The sequence below is a fragment of the Crocodylus siamensis genome, chromosome 2, assembly GCF_052110815.1.
Source record: "Crocodylus siamensis isolate JL-2025a chromosome 2, ASM5211081v1, whole genome shotgun sequence".
Taxonomy (NCBI): Eukaryota; Metazoa; Chordata; order Crocodylia; family Crocodylidae; genus Crocodylus; species Crocodylus siamensis.
Window position 1 is genome coordinate 279,593,787 of NC_143396.1, and position 19,478 is coordinate 279,613,264.

General features: G+C 48.1%; 1 protein-coding gene across 1 annotated transcript; it reads right to left on the reverse strand.

Moving 5' to 3' along the window:
• Positions 1-14,833: 14,833 nt before the first annotated feature.
• On the reverse strand, positions 14,834-16,343 carry GPR132 (G protein-coupled receptor 132). Its single transcript, XM_090035014.1, has one exon. The coding sequence runs from the start codon at positions 16,286-16,288 to the stop codon at positions 15,623-15,625; it is 666 nt and encodes a 221-aa protein (XP_089891140.1). The 5' UTR covers positions 16,289-16,343; the 3' UTR covers positions 14,834-15,622.
• Positions 16,344-19,478: the final 3,135 nt, after the last annotated feature.

A 19,478-nucleotide genomic window follows, 5' to 3' on the forward strand; every position in this document is an offset into this window, starting at 1 on the left:
ATCTGTGATTTTTCATGTTTTTCCATAGATTCATAGCTGTTAGGGTCAGAAGGAACTTCAATAGATCAGCGAGTCCGACCCCCTGCATAGACAGGAAAGAGTGCTGGGTTCAGATGACCCCAGTCAGATGCCCATCCAACCTCCTCTAGAAGACCCCCAGGGTAGGGGAGAGCCCCACCTCCCTTGAGAGCCCATTCCAGATTTTGGCCACTCTAACTGTGAAGAAGCTTCTCCTAATGTCCAGTCTAAATCTCCTCTCTGCTAGCTTATGGCCATGATTTCCTGTGACCCCCTGGGGCGCCTTAGTGAGTAGAGCCTTGCCAATTCCCTTCTATGCTCTCATGATGAATTTATAGGCAGCCACAAGTTGCCTCTCAACCTTCTCTTGTGAAGGCTGAAGAGGTCCAGGTGCCTTAGTCTCTCCTTGTAAGGCTTGGCCTGCAAGCCCTTAACCATACAAGGGGCCCTCCTCTGGACCCTCTCCAGGTTATCCACATCCCTCTTGAAGTGCGGTGCCCAAAACTGGACTCAGTACTCCAACTGCGGTCTGACCAGTGCCCGATAGAGGGGAAGTATCACCTCCTTGGTTCTGTTTGTCATGCATCTGCTGCTGCACGATAAAGTGCAGTTAGCTTTTCTGATGACTTTGTCATACTGACGACTCGTGTTCATCTTGGAGTCCACTAGGATCCCTTTCCGTTTCTGTGCTACCGAGCAGGTCATTTCCTAGGCAGTAGGTGTGTTGGACATTTTTCCTTCCTAGGTGCAGCACTTTGCATTTCTCCTTGTTAAATCGCATTCTATTGTTTTTGCCCATTTGTCCAACCTGTCCAGGTCTGCCTGTAGTTGTTCCCTGCCCTCCAGTGTGTCCACTTCTCCTCAGTTTTGTATCATCTGCAAACTTGGGCAGAGTATACTTCACCCCCTCGTCCAAGTCACTGATGAAGACATTGAAGATTATCGGTCCAAGGACCGAGCCCTGCAGGACCCCACTGCCCATTCCCTTCCAGGTCAATACCGACCCATCCACCACCGCTCTCTGGGTACGACCTCTAGCCAATTTGCCACCCACTGGACTGTGTAATCATTCAAGTCACAGCCTCTTAACTTGTTCACCAGTATGGGGTGGGATACCATATTGAAGGCCTTCCTGAAGTCTAAGTAAATGATATCAACCCCTACTCCTGTGTCAAGGTGTTTTGTAACCTGGTCATAAAGAGAGACTAGATTAGTCAGGCATGATCTACACGCTACGAACCCATGCCGGTTTCCCCTCAGCATAATTTTTCCTGCTGGGCTCTCACATATATGAGCCTTAATAATCTTTTCAAAGACTTTGCCAAGGATGGAAGTGAGACTGACTGGCCTATAGTTGCCTGGATCCTCCTTCCTCCCCTTCTTGAAAATAGGGACCACGCTGGCCATTTTCCAGTCCTCCAGGACCTGTCCTGTGTGCCACAAGTGCTCAAATATTCTTGCCAGTGGTTGTGCAATGATATCGGCCAGTGCCTTCAGCACCCTCGGATGGAGCTCATTCGGGCCTGCTGACTTAAATGCATCCAGTCCTTCCAAGTGACTCCGCAACATCTCAGGGTCAATGCTTGGTGAATGGAAAACCCGGATCTCTGATTCTGTGCTTTATGGATACAGTGCCTTGTCCCAGAGAGTTTCCAGTCTAAGTTCCTGGATACTCAATGCTTTAACACCCCAGTCTTACCTTGATTTTCTGCACCGATGTGAAAAATACTGAACAGTTTACATGGTCCGGTGGGTGGCAAATTGACCTAGTGGTTGTACCCAGACAGTGGTAGTAGCCGGGTCAGTATCAACCTGGAAGGATGTGGATAGGGGGATATGGCAGAGTTTGGTCCTTGGACCTGTACTCTTCAATATCTTCATCAGTGACTTGGATGTGGATGTGAAGTATACTCTGTCCAAGTATGCAGACGATACTAAATTGTGGGGTGAAGTGCACACTCCAGAGGGTAGGGAACGATTGCAGGCAGACTTGGACAGGTTAGACGAGGGGGCAGTACACAATAGGATGCAGTACAACAAGGACGAGTGTAGAGTGCTGCACTTAGGGTGCAAAAATATCCACCACACCTACTGGGTGGCAAGTGACCCTCTCAGCCGCACAGAAGCAGAAAGGGATCTCGGAGTCATAGTGGACTCCAAGTTGAGCATGAGTCGTCAGTGTGATGAAATTATCAGGAAATTTAACTGCACTTTATCATCCATCAGCAGCTGCAAGACAAACAGATCCAGGGAGGTGATACTTCCCCTCTATGTGGCACTGGTCAGACCACAGTTCGAGTACTGCGTCCAGTTTTGGGCACTCTACTTCAAGAAGGATGTTGATAGACTCATAAGGGTCCAGAGGGCCACTCATATGGTTAGGGGCTTACAGGACAAGCCCTATGAGGAGAGACTGAGGGACCTGCACCTCTTCAGCCCCTGCAAGAGAAGGCTGAGAGGTGATCTTGTGGCCGCCTACAAATTCATTAGCAGGACGCAGCAAGGGATTGGAGATGCTCTGTTTACCAGGATGCCTCTTGGGGTAACAAGGAACAATGGTCACTGTGGCAGAGCACTGTTGGTGCCTGCCACTTTAAGGGCCTGAAGACGGCAGCCGGCAGGTGCCTGATGAGGGCAACCATTTTGGATTCAGGGCTGCTCATATAAACAGGGCATTTTGCTGCCCAACAACATTGCCTAGCTGGAGGGCTGCTGGTATCATCTGGAGGTATGAGAGGAGCTGTAGGTGATGGTCAGGAGGCTCTTGGTTCTGGGCATGACCTAAAACTGCACCCTGCTGGGAGTGGGTGGCCTGGTGGGGCTCCCAGTGGTGCAGGAGCCCCCAGGAAATGCCAGGCCAGTTACCACCCCGGTGAAAGGTAGGTCGGAGCGCCTTAACCCCAGATCCCACTGTTAGAAATATTATTAAAAATGTATAATGAATAGAGTGTTCTTAGAACTGCCCAGTTTGTATCTCGTACCTGATAAGAAGAAACACCACCAAGGACATCTCGCTAATTTACTATCTTTTTCCTATAATAAATTACACATACCTTCAAACTTCCTCTTCTTTCTCATGTAGATTACAGAGGCTGTGATTTAATTGGCTGTGTCCTTGAGAAGAGAGAGGGGTTTGAACTTTTGGTAACCTGGAGAGCTTTCTAAGCATGCGTAATTAGCTAATGCATATATGCCTATCCGCCCTGCATACTTAAGTAGTTAATTATAATGCACATGCGACGGATCACATGACGTCATTTCATGTATGTTTGTATGAACCGGAAATGAGTTGTAAGAGTTCCTGCTTCTGCACACGTGCCCAGGAGGGAAAGGATAAAAGCCAGCTAAGAGTTTTCCTCGGGGGCAGAGTGGTCTTTTGTCTTCACTCTGACCCTATTTGCAAATATATCCTTTGTGTTGCTAACAATGTGTGCCTGAGGAATTATTATTCGTGAGCCTCCAAAGAAACGAACCGCGATTTTCATATCACCACCTTCGGGTGAGGACATCAGAGGTAGAGGGGGCGAGGCATGGCTATGGCCACCTGAGCCCACCTGAAGAGGGAAGCCCCAAGTCCCTGAGCAGAGGTGGCATGTGGTGGAGCCCTGACCAGAGGGGGCGTAGTGTAAAATCTCAGGGTAGCACCATGACCTGCTACTCAAGGGCGGGGAGTGAGAGTCCCCGGTGAGACCCTGGAGCACCAGTCATGGTGTGAGTCACCTCATCTCCCCACATCCAGGAAGGGGGACCTGGAGAGAGTGTGGGGCTAGTGAGGCCAGAGGTAGAGCGCCCCCTTAACTGGCCCATGCTGGGGCCAGGACCAAGAAGGTCAAAAGGGCCAGGTGTCCATTGTGAGTCCAGAGTTGTGGGCCTGGGACCTCGCCTGGCTTTGGAGGTGAGGCCAGGGCCTGGGTGTGGCTGAAGGTCCCAAGCAGGGACTATGCCCGACAGGGGAGCCAGCTACAAGGAGCTCGGCAGCCCGAATGAAGGTGGCGTAGGCTGCCTGAGCAGAGATCAAAGGAGGGCCCTGCCAGGAGGATTCTGGGGCTAGTGTGGGGCTGGTGTGATTCATAACATCTAGATGCCATCTGCAGGCTTGGGCTGCGGTGTAGGGGAGGAATGGAGCTGCAGATAGCGCCCCCTGGCATTGGGGCAAGAAATGGACAGCCTCCCGCTTAATTAACATCAATTCATTAATTAACAACAAAGCATGGCAGGTAAGAATGTGGGCGGTTAGCCCAGAAACAGGTGGGTGGGGCAACAGGAACATCAGCTCCGAGAAGGCCCCCTGTTACAGTCACAAACTGACAGAAAGCAGATTTAGCTTTGATATCAGGAAAAACTTTGTCACAGTAAGGGTGGCCAAAATCTGGAATGGGCTCCAAGGGAGGTGTTGCTCTCCCCTACCTTGGGGGTCTTTAAGAGAAGGCTGGATAGGCATCTGGCTGGGGTCATGTGACCCCAGCACTCTTTCCTGCCTAGACAGGGGGTTAGATATGATGATCTGTTGAGGTCCCTTCCAACCCTAGCATCTATGATGTCTGGAGTGAACAATTTCATAGATTTCATACACATTAGGGCTGGAAGGGACCTCAGAAGATCATCGAGTCCAGCCCCCTGCCAAAAGGGCAGGAAGTCAGCTGGGGGCATAGGATCCCAGCAAGATAAGCATCCAATTTACTCTTGAAGGTGTCAATGTTGGTGCTTGAACCACCTCCGATGGCAGGCTGTTCCAGACCTTGGGGGCTCGGACAGTAAAGAAATTAGTTTGTTTGCACTGAGTACAGAGCAACTCTGCAATAAGAATGGACCCATTACCCCTACCCTGATATAATTTAATGCATTTTTTTTCTCCACTGTAATCCTATACTGGATTCTAGGAAGTTACCCTGGAAATGGGTTACCGGGGGGGGGGGGGGCGTTATCTTGTGTGTCCACTCTTTTTTCATACTAGTGTAAAGCCAGATTACACTGGTATCAACATGTCATGTGTCCAGGCCCTGAGACATTACATTATTCATTTACTTTTTGCAGTAAGAACCTGTAAAAATCAAGATCTACACTAAAAATAGCTCAGAAAAAATGTATCATAAAAAATTTCCCCGAGGCCAGAAGCAGCCCCAGCATCTCAGGAAGTCCAAAAAGTAGTGTCAGAAAAGTTAAAAAAAAAAAAAAAAAAAAAAAAAGGAAAAAGGTCCCAGAGATTCAAGACAGAAATGTGAATGTAAATAAGATGCTTTAATCTAACCCTGCAAACACTGTTCATTAGTGAACCCTAATGAGTATTTTGATTGCTTATATAGCTCTGTAACAATCTCAGAGTCTTATTATGCCAGGCAGTGCACACACACACAGAGGATAATATGTCCTGCTCCACAGCCTGCATTCAAGCCAGCAGAGACACAGAGGGGAAGGTGAATCAGTTCATTATTCCTCATTGCATGAACAGGGAACTGAGACAGAGTGACTCATCTGTGAGCAACTTGACGTGTCTGGAAAACACGTACACAAGTTCTGCAGGAGAGAGTCTTAACTCGAATGCACATGGCTTTTCTGAGCCTTGCCTACTGCACAGTGTCTTTAATCTCCTCCCTCAAACCCCTTCCCTCTCTCAAAAATGTTAGGGATAAGGTCTTTAAATACACATCTCATATTTTGTGGTAGAGATATGTTGGCAGGCTTTGCATTTCTTTTCATGACATGGCCTAGATCCATTCAGTGTGTTTTGAACCATAGGAAGCTTGCTTCTGGTGATGAGGTTAGTGAGGTTCAATACTTGTTTGAAGGCTAGGATGGGTGGATCTGGGAAGACCTCTTTAAGAATTAGGTGTCCTTCTAGTATGGGTTGCGGTTGTTTCAGGATTTTTCATATAGGTTTGAGGGCGGGATGATATGTCATAGTCGGCGGTGTGTGATTCGTGCGGGCTTTCCTTCTGCACTGCAGCAATTCTTCACGTGGTATCCAGATGGCTCTTTCAAACGTGCATCTCTCTTTCTGGACGAGTGTCCTTGTTGAGTGAAAGCCTTTTTAAAATTTGTGAGGTAGCAATCCCAGGTGTTCTCCTTAGTGCAAGTTCAGTGGGATCTGAGGGCTTGGCTGTATATCACAGGTTTCGTGGTGTGTTTAGGGTGATTGCTGGTTCTGTGCAGATATATATGTTGTTCAGAGGGTTTCTTGTATAAGGTGGTCCATTCTGGATGCTGATCATCGTGTCTAAAAAGGAGATGTTGGTGCTGAAGTACTGAAGATAGTCGGATGGAGGGGTGATGATTGCTGAATTTCTGATTGAAATCAGTCGGAGATTGCAGGGTTTCAGTCCAAATGACGAAGATGTCATCAATATATGTTAAGTACAGCAAGGGTTTGATGGTGTAGTCTTTGAGCAATTCTTCTTCCAAGTGGCTCATAAAAAGGTTGGTATATTGTGAACCTATTTTGGTGCCCATAGCTGTGCCCATGGTCTGAAGGAAGTGTAGGTTATTAAAAGTGAAATTGTATGTGAGGATGAAGCATATAATTTCAGTAAGATCTTTGGGTCTGTACTCAGAGTTGTCATCTTGCTCTTGTAGATATGTAAGGCAGGCTTGGATGCTGTCCCGATATGGGATGTTGGTATATAAGCTGGTAATATCCGTGGTGGCTAGGAGGGTGTTGCTGAAAAGGTGGTCTGTGTTTTCAAGTTTTCATAGAAAGTCTGTAGTATCTTGGACAAAACTTGCTCGTTCGGTAACAAGTGGTTTAAGGATTGATTCCGCAAAACCCACTGACTCTCACTCATTGATTCCTCAATTTACATTTTTACTGACTGGTTTGCATGCAGACCAGCCTCTGGCTTCTTCACTATTTGTTCCATCCAGGAAGAGCGTGCACCAACTGCAGATGCTTCCTCTACCTGACCAAGGGTTTTTAAACCCGAAAGCTTGCTAGAAAAATGTTTCCAACTATTTATTTGGTCTAATAAAAGATATCAGATTCACCCAAAGAACATTGTCTGCCATGTGCATGTGTACACTTGGCCATAGCAGGGGTGGGGAGCAGGGAGAAGAGATGGGCATGTGCCCCCCAGCCCGGTAGGGTCCACCCAGACTCCCCTGCCAGCACTAGGAGGGGAAGGCACCCTTCTCCCCACCCCGAAGCCCAGCTCCCACGGGGGAGGGGGCCTCCAAATTTTGTGCTTGCCCAGAGCCCCAGTACACCTTAATCTGCCTTTGCGCTCGACACCCCCACCCCCGCCAATACCTTCCTCGTGTCGGGGCCCGCAAAGCTATGCCTTGCAGAGGACCCCAAAAAACTGTGGGCCGGCCCTGAGAGCCAGACCCATCACTAAGCATTAGCTGCAGAATGATCTGGTTACTGCAACCTCTATGCCTCCGTGCAAGAAGGCAGGGGACTCCAGCCTGCGTCTACACTGCAGAGGGGCAAAGCTTTCATTTAGCAGTGAAGACAGGGCAGTACAGATTTCAGAAAGTACTGCACAACTCCCCTAGAGACTGTAGGTAGTTACTCAGGTTGTTAACTCGCACTGTAAATCTGTACTGTCACCCACAACAGCTAGACTAAAGCTTGCACTAGTACACCTACTTGTGCAACAACTATGCCTTCATTGAGTGGCACAGATGCACCTTTCTCATGTCCCGTAGAGAGGCAAAGGAGCTGGGCAGAACGGTTGCCAGTGAGAGTTACTTGAGCATTAAAAAAAGCATTTGGAAGCCACATGATGTGGGCATAGTAAGAAGTTTAAAACATGAGACCAATTCTGAAACTTCGGTCCTAAGTTAAGTTTCTTTAGGTTATTACTGAACTCAAGAGGATTTTGCCAAAATAGAACTGTTTTCAGACACTGAGTCAGCATAACTACACAAAGAAAAACCACATTTTATGGTTGTGATGACTTGTTTATCACAGTTTGTTTCTTGCTGATAAGATGACTATGCATTGGCTGTGTCACATAAATGCCATTTTCAGTGTAGAGTTCAGGAAAGCGCAGACTGACTTTTAGGTTAATAATGCATAACCACAAAAAAGTGGCTAAAAGTGATTGCCAGGAAATAGCCGGATGACTAACTAAGAAAAAACCTAACAGAGCAATTATTTGCAATGGCTAATCTGATGAACTGCAATATTAGATAAAAGATGATTTGTCAAACACTCCACATAGCTGTTCATATTAACACGAGAACCACAACATCTTCTGGTCCAGTTACATTTATGGGTAACATTTATGCAGTGTTTTCTCAAGAGACAATTCTGGGCCAAATCAAGCAGGAAGAGTTTTGCCTCATTAAAACCTGAGTAGGACTTCACAATTTGGCTTTGGGCGCACACCCGCCACTCTCCCTCCCCTTAACGGTAGTCTTTGGTGGAAAACAGAGGACTGAACCTTGCAACACCAATTAGAAAATTAGAAAATTCATTGATTCAGGGACATAGCTAATACTGATGCTATATCCTCACTGAATTATCTCCGAACACAGGCTTAGTTGAGCAACACTACAGCTGCAGTGAAGAAGGGAGTGTGGATCAGAGAAGAACTTTACCTTACAGGTCTTGGTGATTCTCTTGCAGTAGGAGAGCACGGAAATGGTCGTGTAACAGCAGATCCTTCAGATTTGATTTCTGGGTGCTGGCGTGCTGGGAACTTGCTTGGAACTGGACACAGTATTATTGAGTTCCCTTATTTCTCTAAGTGTCCTACAAGGCATGGTCGGAAACTTTATGTGGAACAAAAAGTAAGGTCACACGCTTGAACTTGTAACACAAGACACGAATGAATTCTTTTAGTAATATGGAGATAAGGTGCTGAGCATCAAGAACTCTTACCTCAAATACAGGACAGCATGGGTCTGCTTAGTTTACGCAAAGAGTCTATATAGGACTTCATGTGATACCCAGTGATTTCAAGAGCTGTTGAATCAAACCCACTCGGACACTGCAATTATGAAACCCAACCTGAGCGAGCTCCAGCTTCTGCTTCTGTAACTTAGCTTTTAAGTTAGCTAAACACTGCCTTAACAGTAGAAGGAAAACACGGGACTGAGTTTTCCAAGGTGATTTGGATATCCAATTCCTGTTCATTTTACTTGGACTTGGAAGTCTCTTTGGGGCCTGGAAATCGTAGCCTTAATGGTTAATATCTTAACAAAGTCTGTAAACTCTGTGTGGTAGGAAGTATTTGCATAAGTATCTGCTGAGTCAAGCACAGTGAGCCCCAAGCTGAATGGGGCTTATGTAAGTAATAAAAAAGTTAATTGATTGTGTGCATTTATACACGCAAGGAAATCACCTTTCTAAGCAACACTTATGGCTGGGTCTGTTAGTGATAGAAGGCTTGATTTTCATAGGCCTTTATCAGAAGTTCAGGTATTTGATACTTCCAAAAAGCAAGACAAATCCTTAGAGGGTTTCATCTCTTGCACATACCTGAGCTTAGTAACGTTATTGATAAGCAATACACTGGCATTTTATTCCAGACTTCAAAAATGCAATTATCCATGGAAACAAACCTGAAGTTCCACTCAGCTTGGTGTTAAATCAGAGGTGTCAAACATCTGGCCTGTGGAAATGTGTCACCAGGTCCCTAGTGCTTTTCATGAGCTGGACCATGCTCTTCTGCAGGCCAGATTCAGCCAGTGGGGCTTGTCACCGTGGTTTCTAGAGGCACCCCCGACTTACAAAATCAGGGTGTTCAGTCACCCATGGTAACTAGAATTGGTGCCAGGGGAAGAGGTGGGGGAGCAGCAGCTGCATAATGAAGTGGGTTCCTGAGCCATGGGGATTAATGCCGCCATCCTTGTTCACAGGTCATCTGGCCCACAGAAAGCCCCACAGTCTGATTTTGGCCTGGTGGGGGGCAAACAAGTTTGACATCCTTACTCTTAATGTTTCTGGGGGAGAAAATTATTTCAGGCATACACACCAGGGGCTGAACTAAACAGATACAAATAAATAACCCCCTCCCCATTAAAATAGACTCACTTAAGGTTAAGTTCTGCTGCTTCAAAGACCTTTTCCCAAATATAAAAGAGAATGGAAAATTATACATGTAATAGCTCTACCATTTCCAATAATGTTACAAGAGCTCTCCAGTCACTCTGGCTGAGTAATAGGGCTGTGCGAAACAGCAGCATTTTGCTTTGACTTCCGTTTCAACAGAACAGTGTTTTGTTTCGCGTTTCATTTTGTTTGAAAGCGCTGTTTCGTTCCGTTTTGTCAAAATGGTTTTGCTGTTTCGACATTTTGTCCATAGTCTATAATGGGGAAGCACCAAACAGCCTATAACTATCATTTCTTGCCTGATGCTGATGAAACTTGCAGGGACGGTAGCCCTTTCTGAGGGCATGAAGCCTGCCAATTTTCAAGGAGATAGGTGTAGGGGTTTCTAGGAAACTGCACCTCAAGCAGCTGACAAGCAGGAGCCGGGGAGCAGGAGCAGCCCCCTGTGATCCAGCAGGCAGATCGGGGGCCCGCACCACTGGGAGGAGTCTGGCAGAGCCACCGCATCCCTCCTGGGGGTGCGGGCAGGCCCCCGATCTGCCTGCCAGATGACAGAAGGCTGCTCCTGCTGCCTGGGACCAAGCACTGGGGAACTGAGCCCAGCGGCAGGAGGCACTTCCCCCGGACGGGCTGAGTACGCAGTGCTACAAGCCACTGGGAACTGAGTCCAGCGGTGGGAGGCACTTCCCCGCACTGGGCTCAGTTCCCAGTGGCTTGCAGCCCTGGGGAACTGAGCCCGGTGGTGGGAGGCGGAGAGCGATGCTGGCTCTGCCCGCCTTCAGCCACCGGGCTGAGTTCCATGGGGCTGGTGGAGCAGATCGGAGCGCAGCCTGGCAGTGGGCAGAGCTGGCGCTATGCTACGATCGGCTCCACCAGCCCCATGGAGTGCAGCCCGGTGGCGGGAGGCAGGGAGATCCAGGGCTGCGCTCCGCGGTGGGCTGAGCCACATGGGGAGCAGGAAAGAGTACTGGGGTCAAACAACCCCAGCAAGGTGTACATCTAGCCTCCTCTTAAAGACCCCCAGGGTAGGGGCCAGCACCATGTCGCTTGGAAGTTGGTTCCAGATCCTACCCGCCTTGACCGTGAAGTAGCGCCTCCTGATATCTAGCCTGAATCTACCCTCTGCCAGCTTGTGTCCGTCATTTCTTGTCACTCCTGGTAGTGCTGGGGGGAACAGGGACCCTCCCCAGTGCCTGCTGATCCCCCCTGACTAGTTTGTAACAGGCCACTAGATCCCCCCTCGGCCTTCTCTTGTGGAGGCTGAACAGGTTCAGGTCCCATAGCCTCTCCTCGTAGGGCCTGCCCTGTTGTCCCCCGATCATGTGAGTGGCCTCCTCTGGACCCTCTCCATGCTGTCCACATCCCTCTTGAAGTGCGGTGCCCAGAACTGGACACAGTACTCCAGCTGCGGCCTGACCAGTGCCACATAGAGGGGGAGGATCACCTCTTTGGACCTGCCTGAGATGCATCTGTGGATGCATGACAAGGTACGGTTGGCCTTTCTGACCACAGCCCCACACTGCTGGCCCATGTTCATCTTGGCATCAATAATGACTCCAAGATCCTTTTCTGCCTCTGCACTGACAAAAGGGAAGTTCCCCAGCCTGTAGGTATGCTGCTGGTTCTTCCTCCCCAGGTGCAGCATCTTGCACTTGTCAGTGTTAAAACCCATCCTGTTCTCATCTGCCCACCCCTGTAACCTGTCTAGGTCTGATTGTAGCCTATTCCTCCCTTCTAGTATGCCTACATCTCCCCACATCTTTGTGTCATCTGTGAATTTGAACAGGGTGCTTTTTAACCCCTTGTCCAAATCACTTATGAAGATGTTGAACAGTGCGGGCCCGAGGACCAAGCCCCCTGCCCACATCCCTCCAGGTCAAATAAGACCCATCCATCACCACTTTCTGGGTGCGGCCCTCCAGCCAGTTGATGACCCATTTGCCTGTGGTGATGTCGACACCACAGTCCCTCAGTTTTTTTAATGAGAACGGGGTGAGAGACAGTGTTGAAGGCCTTCCAAAAGTCCAGAAAGACTACGTCCATTGCTACCCCTGCATCTAAGGATTTGGTGACCTGGTCATAGAAGGCCACAAGATTGGTCTGACAGGACCTGCCTCTAATGAACCCGTGTTGGTTGCCCCTAAGCATAATTTCCCCTGATGGCCCCTCATGGACATGTGCCAGGATAATTCTCTCAAAAAGCTTACCCAGGATCGAGGTAAGACTAACTGGCCTATAGTTCCCCGGGTCCTCCTTCCTCCCCTTTTTGAAGATGGGAACCACATTGGCCCTCTTCCAGTCCTCTGGCACCACACCAGAGCACCACAAGTGCTCGTAAAGCTGTGCCGGGGTCCCGCAGTGACCTCTGCTAGCTCCCTCAGCACTCGGGGGTGGAGATCGTCAAGACCAGCTGATTTAAATACATCCAGGCCCTCCAGAAGTTCCCTGACTAGATCCTCACTGACCCTAGGCCTAGTTGCACCTCTCCTGGGGCCCACAGGGGTCCCAGTGTGGGGGGTGACCCGGTCCCTGCTCACAAAAATGGAGGCAAAGAAATTGTTAAATAGGTTAGCTTTGTCGTCTGGTGTGATTTCCTAGCACATCTTGCAGAGGCCCCATGTTACCTGGTACCTTCTTTTTACCCCCTATGTATTTAAAAAGGACTTCTTCTTGTCCTTGATCCGGGTAGCTAGTCCCAGTCCCATCTCCACCTTGGCCTTCCTGACTGCCCCTCTGCAGTCCCAAGCAACCGTAGTATAGTCCTCCCTGGTGATGGACCCTCCCTTCCATTGCGTGTACACCTCCCTTTTAGCTAGAAGACATTCCTGGATGCTTTTGGTGAGCCATGGAGGCTTTTGTGCCCTTCTGCTCCCTTTGATCCGTGTTGGGCTTGGAGGATCGTCTCCTTAAGGAGCAACCACTCTTCTTGGACACCTGACTCCCCTCCCCTCTCCTCCGGGACCTCAGTGCTTCCCCGACTATTTTCCTTAGCTCATTGAAGTCCACCTTCCTGAAATCTAGGGCTGCTGCCTTGCTGTAGGCCTTTGCCACCTTGCACTGGATGGTGAATTCCAGCAGGCGATGATCACTGTCACCCAGGTGGTCGAGCACCCGCAGCCCCCTCACCAGGTCGTCACCCGGGGCCAGCACCAGGTCCAACACGGTGTCTCCCCTGGTGGGGCTGCGCACCTCCTGGGTTAGATGGAGGTCCTGCATTTGGACTAGGAACCTACATGAGCGGTCAGACCTGGCTGACTGCTCTTCCCAGCAGATGTCTGAAAAGTTCTGGTCACCCATGATGACCACGTCCTTTGACCTAACTATTTCCATGAGCTGATTTAAGAATTCCCAGTATAGCTCTTCCCCTTGGTTGGGTGGTCTGTAGTAGACCCCACCGTTAAGTCCCTTTCCCTTCGACTGCCTTGTATTCTAACTCAAAGCACTTCAGTCTGCCCCTCCTCTGAGCCCGCGGTACTCGTCGAGGATGTTTAATTCTCCCTGATGTAGAGTGCCACACCCCCAGTATGCAGTGGACTTCTATCTGCTAGGACAGGGGCAGGCAATTATTTTGGGCAAAGGGCCACTTACTGAGTTTTGGCGACCTGTCAAGGGCCGAATAGATAGCCCTGCCGCTTGACAGGTGCTCTGCCCCCTGGCTGCCATCTTGTGACTGGAAGTCCTGCCTCCTAACCCCCAACCTTTGTCACCAAAAGTCCCTCCCATTGCCCCCAGAAGTGCTCCTTTCAGCAAGGGGTGTTGCAATCTCAGAACCAGAAAAATACCAAATAATATTCTAAAAATGTAACATCTATAACATTCATTAATTTGATTTAAAAAAATATTTTTGTCCTGATTTATATGTGTTTGTGTAGAGTGCATAGAGGTGATCAAACAGTAGCTTAAAATGAAGCCTTAATCTTGTATATTGTGGGGGAAATGGGTACAGATTTGTGGGGGGCTGTTAGTGTGTGGGTATGTGGGATGTAGGGGTGCAAGTCTGGGGTGACGGAGTATGTGTGTGAGTTGGTTGGGATGTGTGAGGGGGTGTGGGTGTAGGGGTATGTGCGTAACGCAGTGCAGGTGTGGTACCTGTGTATGGTAGGGTGTGCATGTGAGACTTGCCTTATGAACACACACATGCACACACACTCTTTCTCCCTCCCCTTGTACACATACAGACACACCAACACAAAGTCTCTCCCTCTCTCATTGCGCGTGCACACACACACAGTCTCTCCCTCCCTCATAGCTCTGTCTCTCTCTCCCCCTCCCTCATTGCAGGGACACACACATGCATATGTGGACACACACGCATGCGCACACACACGTACACACACCCTCCCACTCCTGGCCTGTGCTCCCGCAGTCCAACGATGCAGTTGGAGACAATGTGGTGCCGGAGCAGCTAGCTAGCATGCAGGGAAACAGTGAAAGCCATGGCAGGCAGAGACTTCTGATTAGGGGGGTGGGGGTTGGAGGGGCCTGGGGGTGGGGCCGGGCTGAACTTGCTGCTGAGTCCTGTCAGCCTCCCCTGGGTCCTACTGCCCCTGTCTCCTGTCATCTTTGATGGCAGCAAGGTGCAGATAAAGATCATTTTTCTAAATTTTTAGGGGCCCTGTGGGCCAGACAGAATGACCTGGTGGGCCAGATATGGCCTGCAGGCCATATTTTGCCCACCCTGTGCTAGGATCTGGAACAAGGTCAACACTGAGCAATCAGCTTACTGCAGCCTTCTTTGCAATGGACTGAGTCCCAACCAACCTCCAGATATGAGGTACAAGTTCAATCAAGATTTTGAGAGATCATGAACATAGTCATCAAAGCCTTTTACTAGAAAAAAATAAGTGCATTGAACAATGTGACACAAGACTTAAGTAAAATACAAGTAAAATATACACCTATATATATAGCATCAAACATTTTAAGCATGTTCCATGAACTGACTACTTATTCTTATTGAAATGTTCTAAACTGGTCACTCTTATTCTGGCCACTCATAGCAGCTATTCAGGACAGAAGACTCTTCTTGGTGTCTGTACTCCCCTACTGACATCTGGTATAGTGAACTCAGTAGTTCCTTTGTATTAGGTACATTTTCAGATCTTTAAAATATTTTCCTGTGTTTCTTATTTTCCTCCATTTAATCATAAATACCACAAGAGCATGCATTTGTGAGACATAAGAAAGCTTCCTTCCCATTCAGAAACTTAGACTGATGCTGAATATGTCTGAGGAAAGGTTTTTCCCCTCAGAATAAAAGCCTAAAACTTTACTGGAATTGAACCCAAATCCCTCAGTTTACTGTCTGTGCCCCTTATAGAGCAGGGTTTAGAATGGAAATATTGGTGGGCATGTACTCGAAGTAGCTTGGATGTTGAGTCAGCAGAAGCCTCTTCTATTACAAAGCCTTAGCAGGACTCCTCCTACATGTGTCTTTCACCGTGAAAAAAAACATGCTGAGGTTGAGATGTCATCACATAAACTTCCCTGTGTGGTGATGCCCCAAACTTGGGGCCTCATTTTGGGGAACACTTGCATTGCTGCCACCAGACCTTGACTGCAATGACACAGGTGTTGTGAACCACTGGATTTCCTTCCAATGTGGGGAGCTTACTTTAAAGTTCTGTTTTCTGTTGCAAGTGCTGCGTCCTGTGAGTCTCTTGACTTGGCGCTATCGGTCCTCAGGGTCAGGGTCATGGATACGTTACGTTGCCACCTTCTCAGAACGCTGTAAAATTCTTTTCTGATGTTGTTGCTAGCCAGTACATAGATGACTGGATCTGCAACACTGTTTGCAGTGGAGAAACACAAAAATACCACGAATGTGGTATATATTTCCTGTTCAAAACAGCATGGATCACCTGGAGATAAAATATAGCGTACGGATCTTATTAGGAGCACCACATGATAGGGAGCAAAGCACATGAGGAAAATAATGATGATGACAATTGCCAGGTACTTCACTTTAGTTTTCTGGTGACCGTTTAAGCCGCTGCTTATGTTTGTGTTTTGGAAAATTTTGTAGTTTGTGAAACTGAGGATCGCGAAGGGAATGACAAATCCACATAGGAACCTGGCAATGCCAAAATAAGCCAGTACTGGCTTAAGTGGTAAGGTCTCAAAGCAGGTTTTCTGGTCTAAAGTCTGTTTGCCATCATCAAGAAAAAACACTGGACAGTGGATTACTGCCACTACGGCAAAGAGAACAACTGTGATGAAAACTGCAGTTCTCTGATCCCTAGTCCCTCTGGATTCCAAGGCGTATACCACTGCCATATAGCGATCAATAGAAACACAGCACAGTATCAGAATGCTGATGTATATGTTGCAGAAAAAGATATATCCCGTTCACAATTTCGGATCAGGAGAAGATTCGGATGCTTTGGATGCCAAAGCAGCATGTCTGGATTGAAGTGCTGGCTTCTTTAGGCTTTCTGAAGTGGTTCAGAGCTTCTGAACCGCTTCGGAAAAGCTTTGGAGCTGCTTCGGAGATCTGGCCACAGGGTATAATGGGGAATCAATGAAATATCTATAACTTTGTTGTTTTTTGTCTGATTTGGATGAAACTTGCAGGGGTGGTAGCCTCTGCTGAGAGCATGAAGCCTGCCAAGTTTCAAGAAGATCGGTGCAGGAGTTTGGGGGAAACTGCACCCCAAATTCTTGAAAGCAAAACTCATGTCACATGTACATGTGTGTACACCACAGGTGCAGGGGTGAAAACTGCAGGGGTGGTGGCCCCTGCTGAGGCCACAAAGCCTGCGAAGTTTCAAGGAGATCAGGTGCAGGGGTTTGGGGGAACTGCACCTCAAGCTGCGGACAAGCAAAACTCATGACATGGGTGACACTGTGTGTGTTAAGGCGCAGCAGGGTGAAAGCTGCAGGGATGGTAGCCCCTGCTGCGGCCACGAAGCCTGCCAGCTGTCGAGGAGATGGGTGCAGCGGGGTTCTGGGGCCCTGCACCCCTAGCTGCTGACAGGCAAAACTTGTGACATGGGTGCTTGTGCAACTGTGTCTGTCTTGTGGCACGGGGAGGGGGATGGGGGACGGGACTACTGCAGGCCTGGCTGCTAAGCTACTGTGTTACCAGTTACCAATCAATCATGATTCACTCAGGGACCAGCTCAATACACAGTAGCTAGCTAATGTAACCAGTTAATTAGCAGGTTTAATTAACAACTACAAAACCACACTAAGGAGAACAAAATCAATTCAGAGTGGTGCAATCAACTGCCCCAGGACAAATGCAGTCAGTTGCACAAGCACTTTCATGCCTTAACACACACATGAGTTTTGCCGTGTCACGAATTTTGCCTGTTAGCAGCCAGAGGTGCAGAGCCCCAGAAGCCAGACTCCCCCTGCACCTATCACCTTGAAACCTGGCAGACTTTGTGGCCTCAGCAGGGGCTACCACCCTGCAGTTTTCACCCCCTGTGGTGTAACACATACATGTGACACAAGTTTTGACTTTCAAGAATTTGGGGTGCAGTTTCCCTGAACCTTGCACTAATCTTCTTGAAACTTGGCAGGCTTCATGCCTCTCAGCAGGGCTACCACCCTGCAAGTTTCATCCAAATCAGACAAAAAACAACGTTATAGATATTTATTGATTCCCCATTATACCCTATGGCCGGATCTCCAAAGCGGCTCTGAAGCTTTGGAGCCACTTTGGCATCCGAATCAGAAGTGGAAACCTGGTCCAGAGCTCCAGATTGGATCCCTGGCATCCAAAGTGAGCTTTCAAGATCCGAAGCCTGAATTAAATAGCTGCCTACTCTCACAGGCCTAGAGGTGGGTGAAGTGGAGCCCCACCTTGGGGGACCTCCAATACATCCTTCCCACTCTCTAGTGAGGGCTGAAAACCCCTGAGACCAAACTCCCTCTGCTCCCTTTACCCCCTCCCACTCTGAAAATAGCTTGAGGCTGGCAGGCAGCGCAGACAGAAGTTACAGGACTTGCTCTGTTTTGAAATGTGCTCATCTGACCCCTCATACAACAAGGGTTCAGATTTTCGCCTGACTGGCCATTTTTGAAGTGGTCTGCAGCCATGCATTTGTGTTTGGTCATAGCTATAGACTGCTTTCTGTGGGCAGATTGGGCAAAATCCGTCACTTCTGTCTGTGCCCAATGTTAGCACTGTTAGGTACACAAACATTATTCACACAATAAATTCAGAGATTTCAAACAGGAATCCACAGTGTTAAAATCTTTCTGGCCTGTTGTGGTCTTTCTGAGTTCTTTGCAATAAAAGAATTACTGTATGATTTTCCTGTAATCAAAAAAACAATGAAAACTAAGAGCTGGCATCTTCCCAGGGTTGCTTTGAGTCTATCAAAGGATGCCTCAAGTCTAAAAAAGGTTGAGAACTACTGATCTAGGCGATGGTTTCTCTTACACGGTGCTTTCCTAATAAGTATTTTTTGTATTATGAACCATTACAAAGACCAGAGAATCTGCAGCATAAAAGAAAACTTGCCCTTCTCTAACTACGTGCCCTTGTGGCCAGGATGTTTACTCCAACTCCCTGGGTTTGGAAGATCAAACACAGATATTACCAGAATTGCTGGGCACGTAACAGATCTCTACAGGTTCGTTGTATACACACCAGGCTTTTGGTTTCTTGTCCTAATGGGTCTGTAGGGCTAGCAACAGATGTTGCATTTGTCCCTGGACAGGTTGTGTCCTTGTTTGTCTTGGAACAGAAATATCCTGGGATCGGTGTGTACACACATTGCTCTTCTAATCAGGATTCAGTGAGTGGCTGAATGCAGTACCACTTTTCTGCCAGTGACTCAATGGTGCAATCCCAGGATAGCCATTCAGATGTACTGAGATGTCCTGGGATAAGCTGTTAGTACTTTTTAGCCCATGAATCTTTTTAGGATGGTGCAATCCCAGGATTTATCCCAGGACAATGGGCATGGATGCCTGAATGACTGTATTTTGTCCAGGGATAAAATAGTTTACCCTACGACAAACGCAACATCTGTGTATAGCCTAGGTTAATGACTTCTCTAGGCTTTTCCTGGTAGCTGCCTGGTGTCCATGACAATTCACCAGTGCTTTGCTAAGGAGACTGGACAGATGCATTTTTTCTCCTCTGGAACTGGCAGGGAAAAGAAGAGGTTGCTGGGACTTGCTGGAAATACGGGGCCATACTACACTATTCATTTTTCCAAAGAGCCAAAGATTAATTTTCACAACTCTCCAATAAGCCACATTAATTAAAAAGTGTCTTGCCATAAAACAGATGGACTAGCAACCTGCACAGTTCTGTCCTGAATCAGGAAACAAATGCCTACATCCACCTTAAAATGCCTCACACACGTTACAGCTGTGTTAGACGCAGAACGTGCGGAAGCTGTGCTACTCCATGACTCAGTCTCAAGACATGAGTGCATGTACAAAAGCAGTGTACCCACCACCCCGTCTGTGGTGAGGCACAGCCAGCTCCCTCCAGCAGGCCAGG